General features: G+C 41.0%; 1 protein-coding gene across 15 annotated transcripts in view; it reads left to right on the forward strand.

The window, feature by feature from the left end:
* Window positions 1–21,761, forward strand: part of CSNK1G1 (casein kinase 1 gamma 1) — a 116,495-nt gene that overhangs the window by 40,482 nt on the left and 54,252 nt on the right. For 14 of the 15 annotated variants that reach the window (XR_014779379.1, XR_014779380.1, XR_014779381.1 and 11 more), the window contains 2 exons: window positions 9,788–9,828; window positions 17,767–17,836. Coding sequence is in view for 11 of the 15 variants with exons in the window: in XM_084782387.1 (XP_084638513.1) it covers window positions 9,788–9,828; window positions 17,767–17,836 (111 nt within the window). In the remaining 4 variants the exon portion in view is untranslated. The remainder of the gene's footprint in view (window positions 1–9,787; window positions 9,829–17,766; window positions 17,837–21,761) is intronic. The other variant, XM_084782392.1, reaches the window with a different exon arrangement.

Below are 21,761 nucleotides of genomic sequence, written 5' to 3' on the forward strand. Positions count from 1 at the left end.
TATTATTATTATTATTATTATTATTATTATTACTATTGATCTTTCTTTTTTTTTTTTTTGGTTTTTTGAGACAGGGTCTCTCTGTGTAACACTGGCCGTCCTGGACTCACTTTGTAGACCAGGCTGGCCTCGAACTCACAGCAATCCGCCTGCCTCTGCCTCCCGAGTGCTGGGGTTAAAGGTGTGCGCCTCCACGCCTGGTTCCTTCCTTCCTTCCTTCCTTCCTTCCTTCCTTCCTTCCTTTCTTTCTTTTTTGGTTTTTCGAGACAGGGTTTCTCTGTGTAACACTGGCTGTCCTGAACTCACTGTGTAGTTTAAGCTGGCCTCGAACTCACAGAGATCCACCTGCCTCTGCCTCCCAAGTGCTGGGATTAAAGGCGTGCACCACCACCGCCCAGCTTATTGTTGATTTTTTAAGACAGGGTTTCCCTGTGTAGCTCTAGCTGTCCTAGAGTTTGCTTTATAGTCCAGGCTGGCCTCGAACTCACAGATCCTCCTGCCTCTGCCTCCTGAGATTAAAAGAGTTCATCGCCATACTCTGCTATAAAAATTTTTTATGGTTAATTTTGAGACAGATCTTGTTCTGTAACCCAGGTTGACCTTGGACTCGTTATAAAGCTCATACAGGCTTCGAACTTGTAACTCTCCTACCCCAGCTTCCTGAGTGCTGGGGTTGTAAGCAAACACCATCATATCCAGCTCAAATATGAATTTGTAAATAGATGATGAGTAATGACAGAATTAGCCAGCTGAAACATATCAAGCTTGAGGAGAAGGTATACTGGGAATTTATATGCTTTTTAATATGCTATGCTATATTAATGGAGAAGTGAAATTTGCTTGCTAATTTGTTTTTGAGCAGGATCTGACCATTCTGCCCTGGCTGGCCTAGAACTCACTATGTAGACCAGGAAACCTTAACCTTGACCTTCTAGATATCTTCCTGCCTCTGTAAGCCTACTCGCCCCCCCCAGCCCCCCAGCGCTGGAATTACAGGCATGCTACCACCACCCCACACAGAAAATAAGGACCTTATAAATGGAGAGTGTGAAAAGCTATCCTTCTAGATGAATTTTTTTTAATCTTTATTTTTATTTATGTGCATTTGCCTGTGTGTGACTATTCTGTGTATGTGCAGGTACCCGAAGGAGGCCAGAAGAGGGCATTAGGTCCCACGGAGCTAGAGTTACAGGCAGTTGTGAGCCACCTTATGTGGGTGCTGGCAACTAAATTAGAGCCCTCTAGTAGAACGGCAAGTACTCTTAACTGTTGACCTATTTCTCCAGCCCCCAAATAGTTGCTGAAGGTATGGATTATTAGGAAAATTAATCATAAGAAACTTTGACCTTTGGAGCACTGTGAGGTTAGCAATATGGATGATTGGTTTTTTGTTTGTTTTGATTTTGTTTTTAAACCTCTGCTACTTTTGATGATTCTAGGGGGAAAAAATGGAAAAAAAGTATATACCTATCATTACCTTTTTTAGTTCTTTTTGTTTTTTAATATATACTTTTATTTTATTACACATGTGTAAAACAAACTACATACAGCAGGGAGAACCATGTGACAACCATGAGAATAATGAGTTCTATACATGTTACATTCATAGTAACTTGGCCATCTGCGTTCATCTCCTTTGAAGTAAGTGTTTTTCCTGTCTTGTTGGGTCTAGATCTCCGAATGAGACTCAATATCTATCTTATTTCAACTCTAATAGCTTAACTTCTTTATCTTGATCTAAAACGATCTTGTCCCCTAACCAGCTAACCTTGGTTATAGAACTATACTATCTTGTCTTCAATGCCCCTCAGAGGCTTGAGAAGGAATAAAACTTAAATTCCTGAGTGAACCAGCGGTGTGGGTTAGCAGCTTCCAAAATGTACAAATTAACTTAAGACAGTTTACCTCCTTTTTTAGTTCTTAATGAAACATCACTATACTAAGTGCATGTCTCCAGGTACAGAATTGAATTGGAAGATGTTAAGAATAAAATTTGCTTATTTGGTTTTTAAGACAGGGTTTATCTGTGTAGCCTTGGCTGTCCTGGACTTCTGCCTCTGCCTCTGCCTCCCCAAGTGCTGGTATTATAGGTGTGCGCCACTGCACCTGGCTAATGTTTTTTTATTATTATTATTATTATTATTATTATTATTATTATTATTATTATTGAAGGCTAGTAACCTAGAATTAAACCTAACTAGGGCAATAAAAAGGCCTTCATATTTAGAGATGTGTTCACGTTCCAATAGGCCAGATGCTACTGAGAATAGAAGATGTGTAATTTCACACTACATGTCTTCCTAGCAACTATTCAGTTGCTTAAACATTAGTTTTGCAGATACTCATTCATTTAGTGATTGACTTTGTTTTACCATCATCATACTGCTTGCATTAGTTATGTTATGGAATAAACACAAAATTATGACAGAGAGGCAGTTTCTAATGCATAAGCTTAAGAATTCTCAGAGCCCAAAATGCCTTAATTTCTATGAAGACCAAGAAATACCTTCTGGAAATTTGTTTTCTTGAAGTCCAAGATTTATATTAGAAATTTACATGGAAATGAAAAAAATCATTCAGTTAAAAAGATAAATATATAGCCTTTCTCTTCTTTCAGAGTACTAGATTTTTGTTTTGTTTTCTCTGGTGAATGTAGGATAATTTTGGTATTTCATTTGATTATTGTTATTGTTATTTTTGTAAAGGCTGTCTCTCTGAGCCTGGTGTAGAAGCGCACACCTTTTATTTAATCACTCAGGAGACAGAGGCAGGTGGATTTTTGAGTTCAAGGCCAGTCTGGTCTACAGATCTAATTCCAGGACAGCCAGGGCTACACAGAGAAACTTTGTCTAGAAAAACCTGGTAGGAGAGTGGGGAGACTGACACACACACACACACACACACACACACACACTCACTCACTCACTCACTCACTCACTCACTCTCTCCTCTCTCTCTCTCTCTCTCTCTCTCTCTCTCTCTCTCTCTCTCTCTCTCTCTCTCTGTGAAGCCCAGTCTTTTCTCATACTAAATACTCTCTCTTCAGCTGAGATCATAGGCTAACACACCTTATTTTGACTTCCTTTGTAGTTAGAAGAAAGAACTTAACTTTCTCTTCAGCTGACTGTGTCTTAGTATTAACCATAGGGAAGGTACCTCATCCTTCACTCTTTCTGTTGTGTGAGTAGATTGTGCAGAAAACAGATTTAAAGTAGGAAAGGTCACATACATACAGCAAGTACATTTCTGCTTTAGTTCTTCTGTATGGGGTGTGTGAACACACACATACACACACACATACACACACACACACACACACACACACACACACACACACACACACACTTGTTTTTTCACTTTGTACCTATGGAGCTAAGAGGACAGCTTTGTTGAATTAGTTCTCTTTCCACCTTTGTGTGGGTTCCAGGGATCAAACTTGTGCTGCCATCTTGCATGGCAAGAATTTTACCTACTGAACATTTTCACTGGGCCCCAAATTCCTTTTTAAGAATTCATTACATAGATCACTATCTAAAGTAAACATGCTCATTTGTTTCCTGTTAGTGAATTCTCCTTGTTTGATCTTTCTCTCTTCTCTCTTTCCTCCTCCTCCTCTTCATCTCCTCACTGCCCTCCTTCTCTCTCCCCCCCTCCCTACCTCCCACCCTTAGTGTGATGTCTTATTTGATCAGGCTTCTGTCAGAATTGCTGTCTAGCCTAGTCTGGCCTTCAACTTCTGATTCTTGCCTTTATCTCCCAGATGTTGGCATTGCAGGTGTGTGTCATGGTCCCTCACTTTTCAAGTGCAGAGATTTTTCTGAGTATTTTTAGTTATTTAAGTAGATTGTCAGATAGACAGAGAGGGTAAAGTATGCTTCCTTTGTTCTTTCCTTGTGGCATTTGTAGTAAGCAGTGGCCTTAATGTTTAAGCCTACAGAACCCAAACGAAACCAAACAAAACCCAAATCTTGCAGCATTAGTCCATTTTCCCCTCCCTATTCTCAACTTCTTGTTTTCGCCTTCACCTTTTTGAAACATTGTTTGTAGCTTGCCTCAGACATCTGCTTCAGGCTCTTAGGATCTTTTGGCTTCCTCTTCGGTGATGATCTTTTAGCCTTGACGGATGGTGTAGTATAAATGTCTTGTATTGAATTGCGCACTCTGACCTGTTGTGGGTGTCTACATTAATTGCCAAATATTAAAAAAGAAGCTCCACTGTGATGTTTGAAGAACTGCACTGCTCTGTAGATATGTAGACAAGAACTTAGGAAGCAGTTTATTGCTATGTCTGTTTAGCAGAATAATAAATAGTATTAGGTTCTTTCCTGGAGCCTGTTAGCTAGCCAGCCATCTGTTTTGGCCCTAGTTAACAGTACCAGGCAGGCATGAGTCTCATCCTGTGGAGCCGACTTTAAATCCAGTCAGAAAGGTGCTGGTTACAACATAGTGTCTAAGCCACTGTTCGCACTATAGACTTATCTCTTGAAGCCTGTCGTCACTACAGCGTCAGAGCTCACAGCTGGGTAAGCTGGCGATTTCTCTTCTTGTCCAGCAGTGTACACAGGTGGGAGGGCAGCATAGAGGCCATAGGAAAGGGATAGATAACTGATACTAAAGACCTTTATAAGGCCACATGGAAACTCACTTCAACATAGGCTATCAACTTTTAATTAAAACGTTCAGGCCCAGGTATGGGTTACCTCTTTTTGAGTTGTTGGTCAGTGGACTCCATATACCAGATCCCCTCATCCCCTGTTCCCAGGTATTGCCGTTGTTCTTGGCTACCGTCTAAAACTTGATGGTTAGACCCTATTGTTGGGGACTGGAGAGATGGCCCAGCAGTTAAGAATATTTACTCTTCTTGCAGAGGCTCACAACCATCCATAACTCCATTTTCAGGGGATCTGATCCCTTGTTCAGCCCTTCTAGGGCATCTAGACATGCATGTGGTACATAAACATGAGGAAAACACTCATACATAAATTTTAAAAAAGAAAGACAGACTGACCAACTGAGACCCTATTGCTGAAGACACTTTACTCAGTCCTGGGACCCGGATTTAGTCATAGGACATGGAGAAATCAAGCTGTGACCAACCTGGAAGTTTCATCACTGCTGGTTAACTTTCCTAGTGCTGGAAAGATTATTTATTTCCCTCTTCTTCCTCCTCCTCCTCTTCGTTTTGTTTGTTTTGAGACAGGGTTTCTCTTTATGTAGCCCTGGCTACCCTGGAACTCACTCTGTAGACCAGGCTGCCCTCAAACTTAAAGAGATCCACCTGCCCCTGCCTCATGAGTGCTGGGATTAAAGGTGTGTGCCACCACTACCCTGCCAAAAGATTATGCCAAAGAATCTTTTGTTTTGTTTTGATTTGATTTTTGTTTTTTGTTTTGTTTTTATTGTTGTTGTTGTTGTTGTTTTGAGACAGGGTTTCTTTGTGTAGCCTTGGCTATCCTGGACTTGCTTTGTAGACCAGACTGGCCTCGAACTAACAGTGATCTGCCTGCCTCTGCCTCCAAGTGCTGGGATTAAAGGCGTGCACCACCAAGCCTGGCTAGAATCTTATTTGTATATATTGTTTCATTAGATTGGGTACATTTGAAGATTTAGGAGAGAAAGTATCAACTGTGATGGCTGGTGTTAAATTATTAGCTTGACAGCAGGAGAAATAACATTCATGCATTCAAGACCAGTCAGGAACAAGCATGCAGTGGACATGTATATCTTAAATTAGCTTTTGTTAATCCAAATAGACCTTTAAAACCTTGATATTTTAACAGTATATAGAGAGTATTTTAAACCAGAATATTTTAAATACAGTGTGTTGTAGTAAATATAACTTTGAATTTCTATCATAATACAAAAATCCATACCAATATAAAATATGAAACTTATTGTTCATTTTACTGTGAAAATGTACTGTTTTTCTTCTAGTTATTTTCTTTTATTTTATACAATAAAGCCAGGATAATATTTTTTAAATACCATTTGATTTTCTCTTATCATAAGACTGTTGGTGATGCTCAGCATACTGAGGAATGAAGCAAAAACATATTTATATGTTAGCTGCTCATAAAGAGCATACAGGAGGAGAGGTTTGTCTAGTTCATGGCTCCAGATACTCAGTCCATGACCCACTGGGTTTGTTGTTATGGGCCGATGGGAAGCAGAACACGTAGCTAAACTGTATAGTGCAGCAGAACTGTACGCCTTATCGTATCTGCAAGGAAGAAAGTCAGGAAGAGAGGAAAGATTCCGGAAGCTACATATAGATAGACCATTTAAAACATGTCCTGGTGACCGACTTCCTCTCATTAGGCCCTGTGTGCTAGTTCTTATTGCCTGCAGTAGTGCTGTCAAATCATGAATTCACTGTGACTTAACCCACCAATAAGTCAGCCTCTCTCTCCTGACCCAGTTATGTCCTCGGAACTGGACCCATTTGGTCCACTTCAGCAAGCATCAGTTACTATACGTCAGTGCTGTATTTGTTGCTGGGGAGATAAGAAGTATTGATGGAGGGGCTGGAGCGATGGCTCAGAGGCTAAGAGCATGGGCTGCTCTTCCAGAAGTCTTGAGTTTAATTCTCAGCAACCACATGGTGGCTCATGACCATCTGTAATGAGATCTGGTGCCCTCTTCTGGCGTGCAGGTGTACATGTAGGCAGAAGGCTGTATATGTTATAAATAAATCTTTAAAAAAATATTGATGGTTAGGGGTGTAGCTTTATGGTAGGCCATTTACGTATTCTAATAGACAAGGCTCTGATTTTAATCCTCAGTGAGTGCGCTCTCTCTCTCTCTCTCTCTCTCTCTCTCTCTCTCTCTCTCTCTCTCTCTCTCTCACACACACACACACACACACACACACACACACACACAAAAATGTTCTTGTCCTCAGGAAACACACTGCCTCCCTAAGGTAACAAGATATATATGTAACATGCCTGACATGTAACTGTCATCCTGCTCTTGAGAGGCTGAGGCAAGAAGGTTTTATGAGTGCAAGACTACCGGGGCTATATTTTGAGACTCTATCTCCAAACATAAATGGATGGATGGATGGATAGATGTGGTTTATATCCCAGCACCAAGGGGGCTAAGGCATGTGGCTCTCTTGAGTTCAAGGCCCACCCTGGCCTATATAGCCAGGCCATACTGGCTATGCAGTCAGATCCTGTCTTCAGTGGGGGGGGGGGGAAAGACATGACAGTATTATTTTCTAGAAATTAGATTTTTTTGTGTTATTAAGCTTCTTGACCCTTGTATAAAAAGCCAATTCCAGCCCAATCAGAGTTACCTAGTGAGACCCTATGACCCCTTAAAATTTTTTAAAGGAAAAAATTTTTTCAGACTGGGGATATAGTTCAGTAGTACCACGCACACGCGCGCGCGCACACACACACACACACACACACACACACACACACACACACACACACACACACCCCTGAAATACCCCTAAACACAAGCTGATCATGTGATGTGCTAGAAAATGTAGACTGGACTCAAAACAATTAGAGGGCCGGGCGTGGTGGCACACGCCTTTAATCCCAGCACTCGGGAGGCAGAGGCAGGTGGATCGATGTGAGTTCGAGGCCAGCCTGGTCTACAGATGGAGTCCAGGACAGCCAAGGCTACACAGAGAAACCCTGTCTCGAAATACAAAACAAAACAAAGCAAAAACCAGTTAGAGGATGTGGTACCTGAGAAGAAATGGTATGAAGCCAGAAAGGACCATTGAGGGCAGCCTGTGGATGGCCTTGGATAGCTTTACTCTGCAATATGCACGTCTAAGAGCATATGGTGATAGAGCAGGGCCTCTGTGTACTAAGCTATAGAACAAATAAGACACATTATTCTAGGAAACTTTTTTTTTACTTGTAGATTTAAGGAAAAGTATTTATACTAAAATGAATTTACAGTGTCATAAAATTCAGACCTCTTTTTAAAAAAAAATGCTAGTGTCCAAAGAAAACAAAGGTTTCTTTCTTTTGTTTTGTTTTGTTGTTGTTGTTGTTGTTTTCCTAAGACAGGGTTTCTCTGTGTAGCCTTGGCTGACGTAGACTTACTTTGTAAGACCAGGCTGGCCTCTAACGCACATGGAGCCACCTGTCTCTGCCTTATGAGTGCTGGGATTAAAGGTGTACGCGACCATACCTAGCTGCTGCTTTTTCTTTTCTTTTTTTTTTTTTTTTAGGTAGAGTAGAGCCTTACTATATAGCTCTGGTTAGCCTGGAACTTCGGATGTAGTCCAAACTGGCCTTGAACTCAGAGAGATCCACCTATTCTCTGACTCCCCACTGCTAGAGCTAAAGGTGTTGTATCACCATCTTCAACATGGATTCTTTTTTCCCCCAGTATAAGAACTGACCTTTTCTTCAGGTTATTTTCTGACTTGAAATGTTGTTTGTACACAAATATGCTTTTCTCTTTTTTCCAGACTCTTCTATGTACTTGTTCATATTTTTGTGTTAACATCACATTATATAATTTCTTGGCTGAGTTTTTTTTTTTTTTTTTGAGACAGGGTTTCTCTGTGTAGCCTGGGCTGTCCTGGACTCGCATTGTAGACCAGGCTGGCCTCGAACTCACAGCGATCGGCCTGCCTCTGCCTCCCAAGTGCTGGGATTAAAGGCGTGCGCCACCACACCCGGCTTGGCTGAATTTTTAATCACATACACTGGACTGTGTAGAGCTAGGATATGTTCTCTAAAGGTGGAGAACTGAGTGTGGCTTTTCTTGCATGGATGGTGTTTATATGTGATAGACATTAAGCCATTCAGATGGATTCCTTTACTTCTGCTCTCCTACTTTTTTAGTTAATTTTTATGCTGCCTCATACATAATCATTCTGAGTCAGAGATCTGATTATGTGAGTGCTCTACCTCCAGATCTTTTGTTTTAACCTTGAATGGTATTAAGGTTTCCCTAATACCGCCACCGCCTCTTTCAGTTTTTGCTTTAACCACTCCTTGTCGATCTTCAGTCTTCCCTGATATTCATTAAACTTACAGACTGCACCACACTCAGTCTGTAGCATCTCCTGCTATATTTTTGTTTGCTTTTCCAGTTTTCTCTTCCTGAAATGATCTTACCCATTCTTCAGCTGTTAAAATACTGTTTTTTCATACTTTATGGAGGAGAGAGGTCACAGTGGGGAAATTCAGCTCCTGAGACTACCCTGGTTCTTCTGTCATCACAGTAATTATTTTCTCTTTCTGTTCATAGTGCTCTCCAGGGTGATTCCTTTGCTGAACCTGACTGCCCCTTCAGTTCTCCTTAAATACTAAATCTCTTCTTCCATGCTACCTCTTAACTACATCCTTGATATGAGTTTAATTTTTTTCTAGAGGTAGGAGGAGATTTGAGACAAGAGCTCATGAAGCCCAGGCTGGTCTTAAACTCAGTGTGTGGCCAAGGGTGACCTTGAATTCCTGGTTCTTCTGCTTCTACCTTTTCCAATTTAAAATTTCTAGCTTTGAAATTGGGGCGTTTCTTCTCAGTTTGCTTAATGCCATAATAACTGAGAGATAATAAGGTTGCATGTATGTGGGGGCATAAAGAAGAGAAGTGGGGTGGACTTGGTTGGTTTTCTCCTTTTTAAACAAAGCAGCGTCTCTGTGTGGCTTACAGTTCCGGTTCTCAGGCTGTTTGTGTCCTAGGCCTGATGGTTCTCATTATCTGGGCTCCGGCTTCACATATGGGAGCCCAGTTGGAAAATCCACCTTTCTCATGACCTTGTAAGCTAGTGTCACTAAATATACACATTCTCTTTTTCCCTTAGGAAAAAATCTCTACACCAATGAATATGTAGCCATTAAACTGGTGAGTAGAATGTGTGTTTGTGGTCTTTGTGTTTTGATGTTTTCATTGCTAATGTCTTCTTACAGGAAGTCATTGTGGGCACTCACAATAATACTGCTATTTTTACTGTGCATATGATGCCAGATAGTCATTTTCCTCCATCAGGATGTTATAATGATAAATCACTATATGCTGTGTACTGTTGTATAAATGGTGTACTAACCATAGTGCTAGCAAAGATGAGTCAAAAGTTAGTTGATTTAAAAAATAGCTGAAAGAACAAGTAATTCTCTAGACTGTCTTTCATGGTCCCAGCTTGATATCTAATTTTGCTGTTAATGCTTTTAGATTTATTTTGTGTATAAGTGGTGTGTGTGTGTGTGTGTGTGTGTGTGTGTGTGTGTGTGTGTCTGGTGCCCATGGAGGTCTGAAGAAGGTGTTTTAGTCCCCTGGAACTGGAGGTAATGGATGGTTGTGAACTGTGTTGTTAGTACTAGGAATTGAATGTGGGTCATCTGCACGAGCAACAAGTACTCTAACCCACTGAGCATTTCTCTGCAGCCTTTTGACATCCATTTTTTAAATGTAGGGTATTTATTTACTAATACATTTAACAGAAAAAAATCTGACCATTTCATTGATGCTTTAAAGCAGTGGTTCTCCACCTTGCTAATGCTGTGACCCTTTAATACCATTCCTCATGTTGTGGTGACCTACCCCCACCATAAACTTTTCATTGCTACTTATAACTGTATTTTATTACTGTTTTGAGTTGTAATGTAAATATTTTTGGAGATAAATGTTTGCCAAAGGGGTCGCAACCCACAGATTAAGAACAACTACTTTAAGAAGCTGTCCAGCCAGGTATGGCTGCCTATGTTTTTTAGTACCTGCTTTCAATTTCCATGCTTGAAAGGAGGAGGCAGGAGGATCAGGAGTTCAGTGTCATTCGTGGGTGTAGATTGAGTTTGAGTTTAAGAAGCAGGTGGATCTCTGTGAGTTAGGGGCCAGCCCCATCTTCTTAGTGAATTGCAGGCCAGCTAGGGCTACGAAGTGAGACCCTGTCTCAAAACAAAACATAGAGCTGTCAAACTGGTTATGGTGTGCATGCTGTAACTCCAAGGACTAGGGGACAGAGGCAAGAGATCAGGAACTCAGCATCATTCTGAGATGCATAGCTAGTTAGAGGCTAGCCAATGCATTGAGATCCTATCTATCTATCTATCTATCTATCTATCTATCTATCTATCTATCTAATCTATCTATTTATTTAGACAGGGTTTCTCTATGTAGCCTTGGCTGTATAAGAACGCACTCTGAACACCAGGTTAGGTTTGAACTCACAGAGATCTGCTTGCCTCCGCCTCCTTGAGTGCTGGGATTCAAGAAACAAACAAAAATGTCACAAAAACATTCTCTCCTGTTCTGCTTAGTCTTTTTTTCTTCTTTAGCTTGTCAGTTTGTGGGGTTGTTAGGATTCTGTTGTTGCAGTTGCCAGGTTAGTTTTTCTACGAAGGACAGAACAGTTAGCAGGATTCAAAGCAGGCAACTTCTCTGAAACTCTCCTCGTTCTGTTCCCCTCTTTGAGGTGTTTCATGTCATTCAGGCTGGCCTTAAACTCAAACTCCACGTATACCTGAGGATCACAGTGAACTCTGATCCGCTTGCTTTCTTTCAAGTGCTGGGCCTGCAAGTTTCTGCCATCATGCTCAGGTTTGGGTTTGTTTGTTTGGTTGTTTGGTTGTTTGGTTAGTTGGTTGGTTTTTGGTTTTTCGAGACTGAGTCTCTCTGTGTAGCCTTGGCTGTCCTAGACTCGATTTGTAGACCAGGCTGGCCTCGAACTCACAGTGATCTGCCTGCCTCTGCCTCTCAAGTGCTAGAATTAAAGGTGTGCGCCACCACCGCCTGGCCTTGGGTTTGTTTCTGTTGTTCTTTGTTGTTGTAATAGAGCTAGGCAAGTACTCTGCCACCAACCTATGTCACCAGCACACACCCACACACTCTTCTTTTTTGCTTGTTTTTCCTGTTGAGACAGGATCTCACTTGGTAGCCCTGGTCTGACCCAGTATCCCTGGCTGGCCCAGTTCACAGTGAGTAGCCAGCTGATGGCAAGTTTATGGCAGCCCTTGTGCTGAAGCAGCAGCGGTGCTGGGATTATAGCTCCACTTGCTTTGTTTTTGTCTTTGACTTGGAGTTCTTGGTAGAGAAATGAGCAAGAACAGAGGCAGAACGTGCAGTGATGCAGCCGAATATCTTCTAAGATGAGTGAATAAGGGATTATCTACCTGTTCTGTAGAAAAATGTAGTTCTGGGGACGCATGCCCTAGAGCATTTGTCCTGTGACTTTTTCTGTTTCAGACAGAATAATCTGAGGCTACTTAACAGGAAGAAGCAGCCCTTACAACACTGAAAGCCACACTTGTTAGGGTCCACTTACAGTCCCAGCACAGTGGAGGCAGTGTTTCAATATACTAAAAACAAAACAAAACATTTGCCAAAAAAACCCTAAAACAGCTGGGCGTGGTGGCGCATGCCTTTAATCCCAGCAGGCAGGTGGATCGCTGTGAGTTCGAGGCCAGCCTGGTCTACAAAGTGAGTCCAGGACAGCCAAGGCTACACAGAGAGACCCTGTCTCGCAAAACCAAAACCAAACAAACAAACAAACAAAACAAAACCCTAAAACAATATAAAAACTTGTCTCTTTAATGTTACAAATAAATATGTACGTACATACATACATACATACATACATACATACATACATACATACATACAAGGACTGGAGAGATGGCTCAGTTTTTAAAAGCACTGGCTGCTCTTTCTGAGGTCCTGAGTTCAATTCCCAGCATCCACATGGTGACTCACATGCCCTCTTCTGGCCTGCAGGTGTACATGCAGTCAGAGCACTGTATACACATACATACATACATACATACATACATACATACATACACACACATACAATTTTGTGTTACTGCTATGTATTTGACATTGTCCATATTTTTTTCTTTTTTGGTTTTTCGAGACAGGGTTTCTCTGTGTAACCTCGGCTGTCCTGGACTCGCTTTGTAGACAAGGCTGGCCTCGAACTCACAACGATCCGACTGCCTCTGCTTCCCGAGTGCTGGGATTAAAGGCGTGCACCACCACGTCCAGCATCCATATTTTTTCAAGGCTTCTTTTGAGGCTTTCTGTCTAGATATCTTTTATCAAGTTCATACACCACTTTAATCTATATAGGTAATTTCTATAACATGTTCATATCGTTGACAAACATTTTACTTTACTTTTATTGAGCTTTGTTCTGCTTTGTACATTCAGTAGAGAAAGTAGAATTAGGGCGTGGGGTTATGGCTCAGTGGTAGAGTGCATATTTAATATGGGTGGGGTCCTGGGTTCAAAAGAAGATGAAAGAAGGTGGGAGAGACTAAATTGAGAATTCCTGTTTTGAATATACCAATTCCATCTGTGCATCTCATCCCTTCCTGTTGAACTTACTCAGGGAACTTAGAGCGATAGAAATTGATCTCTTTTTATCGTAAGCTACATTTTTGTGAAGTATCAAGATCCTATAATACATACATTTGTTATTGGTCAAGGATTTCAGGCAGGCTTGTGTGTTCTAGAAAAGCCATGATTCTGGCCAGCCCTCTGTTCATAGGCAGTCACATCTGCCACACAATTCCAAGAAACTTGGTGCTGCTTTTTCTTTTTTGTTGTTGTTGTTTTGGGGGGGGTTGTTTTATTTTGTTTTTGTTGTTGTTGTTTGTTTTTTGTTTGTTTTTCGAGACAGGGTTTCTCTGTTAGCCCTGGCTGTCCGGGACTCAATTTGTAGACCAGGCTGGCCTCGAACTCACAGCCATCCGCCTGCCTCTGCATCCCGAGGAAAGAGCACTGCTGTTCTTGCAGAGAGCTGGAGTTCTGTTCCCAGCACCCATGTCAGATGATTTACAGCTGCTTTAAACACCAGCCCTAGGGGATCTAGCTCCCTCTTCTGACCTTCATGGGCAACCCTACATACATGCACAAACATACACAGACATATAAACATATGCACACAAATAAAAACAAGTAAATCTTAAACACATATACAAAGTAACTAGGCATGGTGGCTCCCATCTGCAGATTGAGCGCTCAGGAGGTAAAGCAGAAGGAACGTTCTGGGTTATAGAATGAGGGATCTTACCAAAACAGACAGAGCAGTGGGGGTGTCAGCTGCATGGCTGCAGGCCCAGTTCTCAGGAGGGAGAGGAATATCTGGGTTTCAAGGTCATCCTCCGCTCCTTAGCAAGTTCAAGGCTAGCCTAAGCTATATGAGACCCTGTCTCAAAAAGAAAAAAGGTATAAGTATGTGTACATATACATACAAAGTAAAAGCAGAATAGTGGGGTGGGTTCCTTTTATTAATTAATGCAATCTAGAAAAAGTTAGAAATAAGAGTCTGTGTGTTGCTCATCTTGCTGCTTTTCTCTAAAATGCTGTTGGTATGTCTAGAAGGCTTTATATTCTGAATGTTTCCAGAACAGCTTCTGAAGCCGTATTTGTTTGAGTAGGCTTCAGCCGTTTACTCAAGAGACTGACTGAAGGGTGCACATTTCTGTGATTAACAAAATAAAATTGTCTTGTGTGAATATGTGTGAGGTATAAGCTCCTTTCAACACCAGAATTCTATGAAAAGTGGTTGTTTGGTTTCTTTATTAATTAAGTTATTGAAGACTTGATTGAATATTTTCTTAAGATTTCTAGTTTGACATTCAAGTAAAGATTCTATGGCTTTTAAATTCATTTCCCTGTGCTTTACCATTCTCTAAAGATTACCTCTTTGGAGGCAGGCAGTAGTTTTCCTACTCTAGTTCCATCTGTTTTGTCCTTTCTGTTTCTCATGAAATTATTGCTGGTGATTTTGCTATTAGACATATTCTGTAATTGGCTACTTTGTTGGTGACAGAGTAGATGACCTGTAAGCAAATGAAGAGTGGCCTGTTTTTTTTTTTTTTCTTTTTTTTGGTTTTTTGAGACAGGGTTTCTCTGTGTAGCCTTGACTGCCCTGGACTCACTCTGTAGACCAGGCTGGCCTCGAACTCAAAGTGATCCGCCTGCCTCTGCCTCCAGAGTGCTGGGATTAAAGGAGTGCGCCACCACACCCGGCCCAAGAGTGGCCCTTTTACTGAAGACCGAGATAACATGACTGCCATGCTATTAGTATTATGGGCTTCTCTCTAGCTACGATGATCTCGGGAAACACGAAGTTCAACTCTAGTGATGGCTTAATGCTGTGAATTCTTTAATGGAGTTCCTCGTGGGTATAAATTACCTAGTATGTGAATTTATTTAACTTAAACTTAAGTAAAATCAACAGGTGACTGAATTAGTTAATTTGGAAGAAGATGTTGGGTTCTGTGATTCCATGTCCTAACAAAATGTAGACTTTTTAAAAGATAGCATTAACTTATTGTCTATTTTGAAATAGAAGATAAATTTTAAATGCTGTATTACAAAAATATGATAAGAACTGTTTGAGGAGATGAGCTGTAGCTCAGTTGGTAGAATGCTTGCTTTGCATGAATAAAGCCCTGACTTTGATTACTCTGCATCACATAAAACCAATTGTGGTGGCACATGCTTATGATCTATACCCAGAAGTAGAATTGATTGACTACGGCATTTTAAATTGCACCTTCTATCTATCTGTCTGTCTGTCTGTCTATTTATCTATCTATCCACCATCCATCCATCCATCCATCCATCCATTTATCTTGTTTCCTGAGGTGGGCTCTCTTGTCGTTTTTAAGCTTGCTTCAAACTTGATATGTAGGCAAGGTTAACCTTGAACTTCTGGTTTTCCTGACTCCATTTCCCAAGTGTTAGGAAAGTGGATGTGCTGGCAGCTGCACCATTTTAAGTTAAGGCTAGCAACATGGAAAGGTTCTAGTCTCTGCATACACTCACTCATCAGCACTACTCTTCTGCTTTGATAGTATGGATCCTAATTGAGTGCACATGTTCAAGAAGTTTTGGTTGTTGTGGTTATTTTAGTTTAGTGTTTGTTTTTTAGAAGGGTCTTATCCTGTAGCCTAGGCTGCCTTCCATATACTCCACCATATCCTCAAACCAAGGCCTTCCTGTCTTATCATCTTAAATATTAAGATTATAGAGATTATAAACATGCCTGGGTTGATGATGAGTTTTTGTTGGTTGGTTGATTGGAGTTTTTCGGGGGGGTGGGGTGGGGGGGGCACAGGGGGGTGGTTTGGTTTGGTTTTGAGACAGAGTCTTAAACGTGGAATTTTGGCAGGCCTGGCATTTGCCATGTAGACCAAGCTGACCTCTAACTTGGAGATCTGCTTGCCTCTTTTTAAAAATCTGTTTGCCTCTTAAAAGCAGGGAACCCCACACCTGCCTAATAATGAGTTTTTTAAAAAAGAGATGACAATCTTGTGGTGGTTTTTGCCTATCATTTATGTACCAGTTCTTAGGTGTGGCATAGAGCAATGTTTTGGGTGTTTGCCTGCTGTATAAAACTTTAGAAACTCCCTTCTTTGTTCTTATCGTTTCTCTTTGGTTTGGGTCTTGTTGTTTTTAGTCAGGTTCTCCTCTGTAGACTAAGGTGGCCTGTAACTCATTATACAGCTCAAGCTGGGCTCAGAGTTGTAGATGGTCTTCCTGCCTCAGCCTTCCAAGCACTGGAATTGAAGGCATGACCCGCTATGCTTGAGAAAAAGAGTCCAGTTTTTGTTAAAAAAGACTGATGCCAACCAAATAGATTATTTTTAGTTTTTTTGTTGTTGTTTGGTTTACATCCATGAATTCTAGATTAAAAAAAGAAAAACAAGCCAGGCATGGTGGCACATGCCTTTAATCTTAGCACTTGGGAGGCAGAGGCAGGAGGATTGTTGTGAGTTCGAGGCCAGCCTGGTCTACAAACCAAGACCAGGACAGCCAGGGATACACAAGAGAAACCTAGTCTTCAAAAACCAAATAAATAAATAAATTTATTTCATTCTTAGCATCTTCCAATTCAACTCTAAGCCTGGAGATATGTAGCTAGTACAGTGATATCTCACTAACTTTTGAAAAAGGTAATCATATATATATACTTCACTAAGGATACCTCACACACAGTGAACAGAAAATATAATCAGATCTCCTTCATATAAGATGATCTATAGTATATTGATACAGATAAGCACTTGGAGCCAGGCATGATGGTACACACCTCTGATCCCAGCACTTAGGATACTAAACAGGAGATTTGCAAGTTAGAGGCCAGCCTGGGCTATGTAGAGAATTGACAGTACATAGAATAATAATAATAATAATTAATAACAATAACAACAACAATAATAATAATAATTTGCCCCCAAGAAATTTTCTAAAGCTTTAATGGCTATCTAAAACAAAAGATCCTTAGATTACTTTTAATTTCATCTGAATATTTGTGTTTTTGAAAGTGTATTTTAGCATGTACTAATTTTTCTTGCTTACCACCAAGAATTCATAATAACCCAAGCAAGAAATATCCACTGTGTTTATAAAGATTTGACATCTGAGCCAGGCACAACAGCACATAACCTGTGATCCTAGCACTCAGGAGTCAGGGAGACAGGATGGCTGAGACTTCAAAGTCACCTGGGGCCACATAGTCATTTACTGGCAAGGAGGGAAAAAAGGAAAGAAGGTAGACCTGGTGCTTGAGCACATTGAGAAGAGCATTTCACACTCAGAGAGAGCGATAGCTCATGGAGAATTTATCTTTACTTTGACTGCCTATGACAGAGGTTGCATATAATCCAACTTTTAACTGTGCTTCTAAAGACAACTATGGTAAAAACATACTGTCATATGGAAGATCATCTCTACAACATGAGAGGATCTTTGTCCTGTTCATTCTGAAAATTCAAGATTGGGAAAAAGCCCATTTGTTGAAATTTGATCACAGTTTTTCTTCTTGGGTTTCAGGAACCAATAAAATCACGTGCTCCACAGCTTCACTTAGAATACAGATTTTATAAACAGCTTGGCAGTGCAGGTAAGTCCTTTAATTTTTCTCCCGTTATTTGACACAGAGACGATTTGGACACCCTAAAGTAAGTTTAGCTGGCTTGCCTCCTTTACTAGCCCACTTATCTCCCCTGTTTATTGGACAGGTGGCAAACATGTCCCCCCCCCCCAAAAAGCTATTTGCTCTCTGGTTCCAGAGGTCCAGTTAAGGGGATTGCTAATGACCCTGCCACAGGTCAACCCTTAGATGCTACGGGGATTTGGGAATTATCTCTTTCCTGACTTTACACATGCCAGGGAAAAAAGGGAGAAAAGTTTGGTCATTTGCATGCTGTGCTTTAGAACTTTGATTGAGATAAATTCTAAACTACAGCACTGGTTTTACTCATTGTTTTCATGTGTAACAGCCACTCATGGGCTGGAAAGGTGGCTCAGCAGTTGAGAGCGCTGACTGCTCTTCCAGAGGACCTACCCAGTTGGTGGTTGTTTTCTTTTCTTTTTTTTTTTTTTTTTTTTTTTGAGACAGGGTTTCTCTGTGTAGCCTTGACTGTCCTGGCACTCTCTGTGTAGACTAGACTGGCACCAAATTTATGGAGATCCACCTGTTTCTGCCTCCCAAGTGCTAGGATTAAAGGTGTGTGCTACCACCACCATCATCCAGCTGACCTATGCAGTTTTGATTTCCAGTACACACATGGTGGCTCACAACCATCTGTAACTCCAGTCCAGGGTTTCCAACATCCTCTTCTGATTTCCTCAGGCACCAGGCACACATTTGGTGCACAGATATATATGTAGGCAAAATACCCATACATATAACAATAATAATAATGATGATGATGACGACGACGATGTTTTTAAAATTGCAACTGGAAACTAAATTCTCAGGACATGTGTATAACTTGAGGCTTATTTCTCTACCCTGAGAATAAAATTGATGGAATAAGTAGCTATACATATTTATTTCTATATATAACTAGACCATATATATTGAGAAACACTGTGAGTAATTCAGGGCTTCCATATCATTTCTAGTTACTCTGTTGTTTTTGTCCATGTGAGAAAGTTAGTTCTTCCACGTGATGACTTATTTGCCAAACTTGTTCATCTTTAGCCTTTCTCCCTAACTTGCCACCACTTCTTCTGTCCTTGGTTCTTCTCTAACATTTTTGCATTATTTTATTATAACATATTGTAGCATCACAACTGTATGATTTATATATGCAATGTAGAATTTGATTCAATTTTAAATAATGGATTATTTTGAAACCCCTTATAGATTCTCAAAGGCCACTAAGACCATGTTTGTTGGGTTGTTTTGAGATGCGATTTCATAGCCCAAGGTAGCCAAGATTCCTGATGCTGCAGTTTTCACCTCCTACATTTTGGGGTTATAGGTATGCGCCACCACACCTGCTTCTCAATTCTTGCTTCTGGTGTTTTTCCTAGTTTGATAATGTTGGCTTGGTCTAGTTTGATTTGGCTTGGTTGAGATAGCGTTTTTTACATTGTCACCACAGCTGGTTTGGAACTGACTGTGTGAGCCAGTCTGGACTTGAACTCGTGGTGGTCCTTCTGCCTCAGCCTCCTAAGAGCTAGGATTATAGGTGAGCACCATAATATCTGGCTCATAATGTTGTGAGTTTCAATTTTTCAGGGTGTTAACTGTCTTATCCTAATTATGAAAAACACATCTCATGTCTCACAAATCTGAGACGTAGGTTAAGACATACCTAATCCAACTCAGCAGTTGCTTGAGTGGGCCTGGGGAAGTGACCAGGCCAATTTCCAATATATCTTCTATAAGTCCTTCCAAATAAAGCCACCAGAACAGGCCATTCCTTTCTTTTCTAATATGCATCCACACATCTGTAATCTAGCAATATGGGAGACTGAGGCAGAAGGGTCACTTGAGCCCAACAGCTTCCCATGCATATTTTAAACTAATACAAGTTAACCTTTGTGAGAGAAATAAGTCATTGGGCTTGTACACCAAATGCTTTATTTGCCCTCTGACCTCTTGCTGGTCCCCGTAAGTAATGCTTTTAAACAGTAATTTTGATATTTAGTAAAAGTACTAGATGACTTATGGTAAATCCCCCCACTTGACCAGGCATTTGGTTCAGTGGCTGAGCTCTCAGCATGTCAGCGCTCGGAGCCACAGCTCACGCAGGGAGCTGCACGTGTGTCTGTGCAGCCCCCGTCTCCTCTCACACTCATCCTGCTACTGCTTGTGCCAGTTGTTGGAGATTATTTATCTGAAGGAAGCAGAATAGAGATAGGAATGGCAAATTCGGGATATTTGGGTGAAGTATCCTAATTACTTCTACAAGGATTAAGTAAATAAGAGACACATCTTTTTGTTACTTATTATAGCTGCCAAAAACTCCATTGAAAAAGTTTGGAACCTAAGCCTGTTCCAGTAGGAATTTTGTGCAATTCTTATTAAAATAGTTACATTATAGTATCATTTTTCAGATCGTTTGTTTGTTTGTTTGTTTTAAGACAGGTTCTCTGTGTAGCCCTGGCTGTCCTCTGAGCTCGCTTTGTAGACCCAGCTAGCCTCGAACTCACAGAGATCCACCTGCCTCTGCCTCCCCTGAGTACTGGGATAAAGGTGTGCCACCACATCCAGCTACTTTTCAGATCTTGAGGCATAAGTGACCTAAAATAGCCAAAGAATTTTTGGACTCTCTAATATCAAATGAGTATACAAACAGTATCTTATCAACAATTACAGCTCAGTTAATACAGCTGTCTAAACCTACTACTTTGCCACCTAAAGCGAGATGGAAGGGTGTGTGTCTGTGTGTGTGTGCTCTATATAAACTCCCTGAGTTAAAAAACTAACATTAACATTTCAGAAACAAATCTTAAGAAAAATTTTAATATCTTAACTAACTGCTGGGCTCAAGGGAACCTCCTGCTCTAGCCTCCAGAACACCTGGGACTACAGGTGCGCATGACTGTACCTGTCACCTTAGTCTTTACATGCATGTGTTTTCATTAAAATTTTTCTGATTTAAAGACGAAGATTTGTTTTATCAGGTTAAACTTCAACAAGTTGATAGTCTTTTGGGGGGTTGTTTTTTTTTGTTGTTGTTTTGTTTTGTTTTTCGAGACAGGGTCTTTCTTTGTAGCCTTGGCTGTCCTGGACTAGCTTTGAAAACCAGGCTGGCCTTGAACTCACAGCGATCCGCCTGCCTCTGCCTCCCAAGTGCTGGGATTAAAGGAAGTTGATAGTCTTTAAACTGTATTATTTTGTATGGATTTGAGAGTAAAATACAAATGGAATAAACATGTGTCCTAGCTTTTTTGGGGGGGCGGGTTCGAGACAGGGTTTCTCTGTGTATCCTTCGCTGTCCTGGACTCCCTTTGTAGACCAGGCTGGCCTGGAACTCACAGCAATCTACCTGCCTCTGCATCCCTAGTGCTGGGATTAAAGGCGTGCGCCACCAAGCCTGGCCATCCTAGCTAATTTTATATCAACTTGACACAAGCATCTGAGAGTAGAGAACTCGAATTGAGAAAATGATTCTATAAGATATGGTTGTAGGCATGCCTTAGAGCATTTTTGTACTTAGTGATTGATGTGGGAAAGCCCAGTCCATTGTGGGCGGTGCCATCCTTAGGTAGGTGGTCCTGGGTTCTATAAGAAAGGCTGAAACAAGCCGAGTGGTGGTGCACACCTTTAATCCCAGCACTCGGGAGGCAGAGGCAGGTGGATTGCTATGAGTTCCAGGCCAGCCTGGTCTACAAAGGGAGTCCAGGACAGCCAGGGCAACACAGAGAAACCCTGACTTGGCTTCCTTCAGTGGACTGTGATTCAGGATCCTAAGCCAAATAAACCCTTTCCTCCCCAAGTTACTTTTGGTTGGGGTGTTTCATCACAGCAATAGTTCAGTAAGTTGACTGTTGTCATTTAAAACAATTAAAATTCTGAAAAACTGAAA

The sequence above is a fragment of the Acomys minous genome (assembly GCF_964271855.1).
Source record: "Acomys minous genome assembly, chromosome: 5".
NCBI classification, from domain to species: Eukaryota; Metazoa; Chordata; class Mammalia; order Rodentia; family Muridae; genus Acomys; species Acomys minous.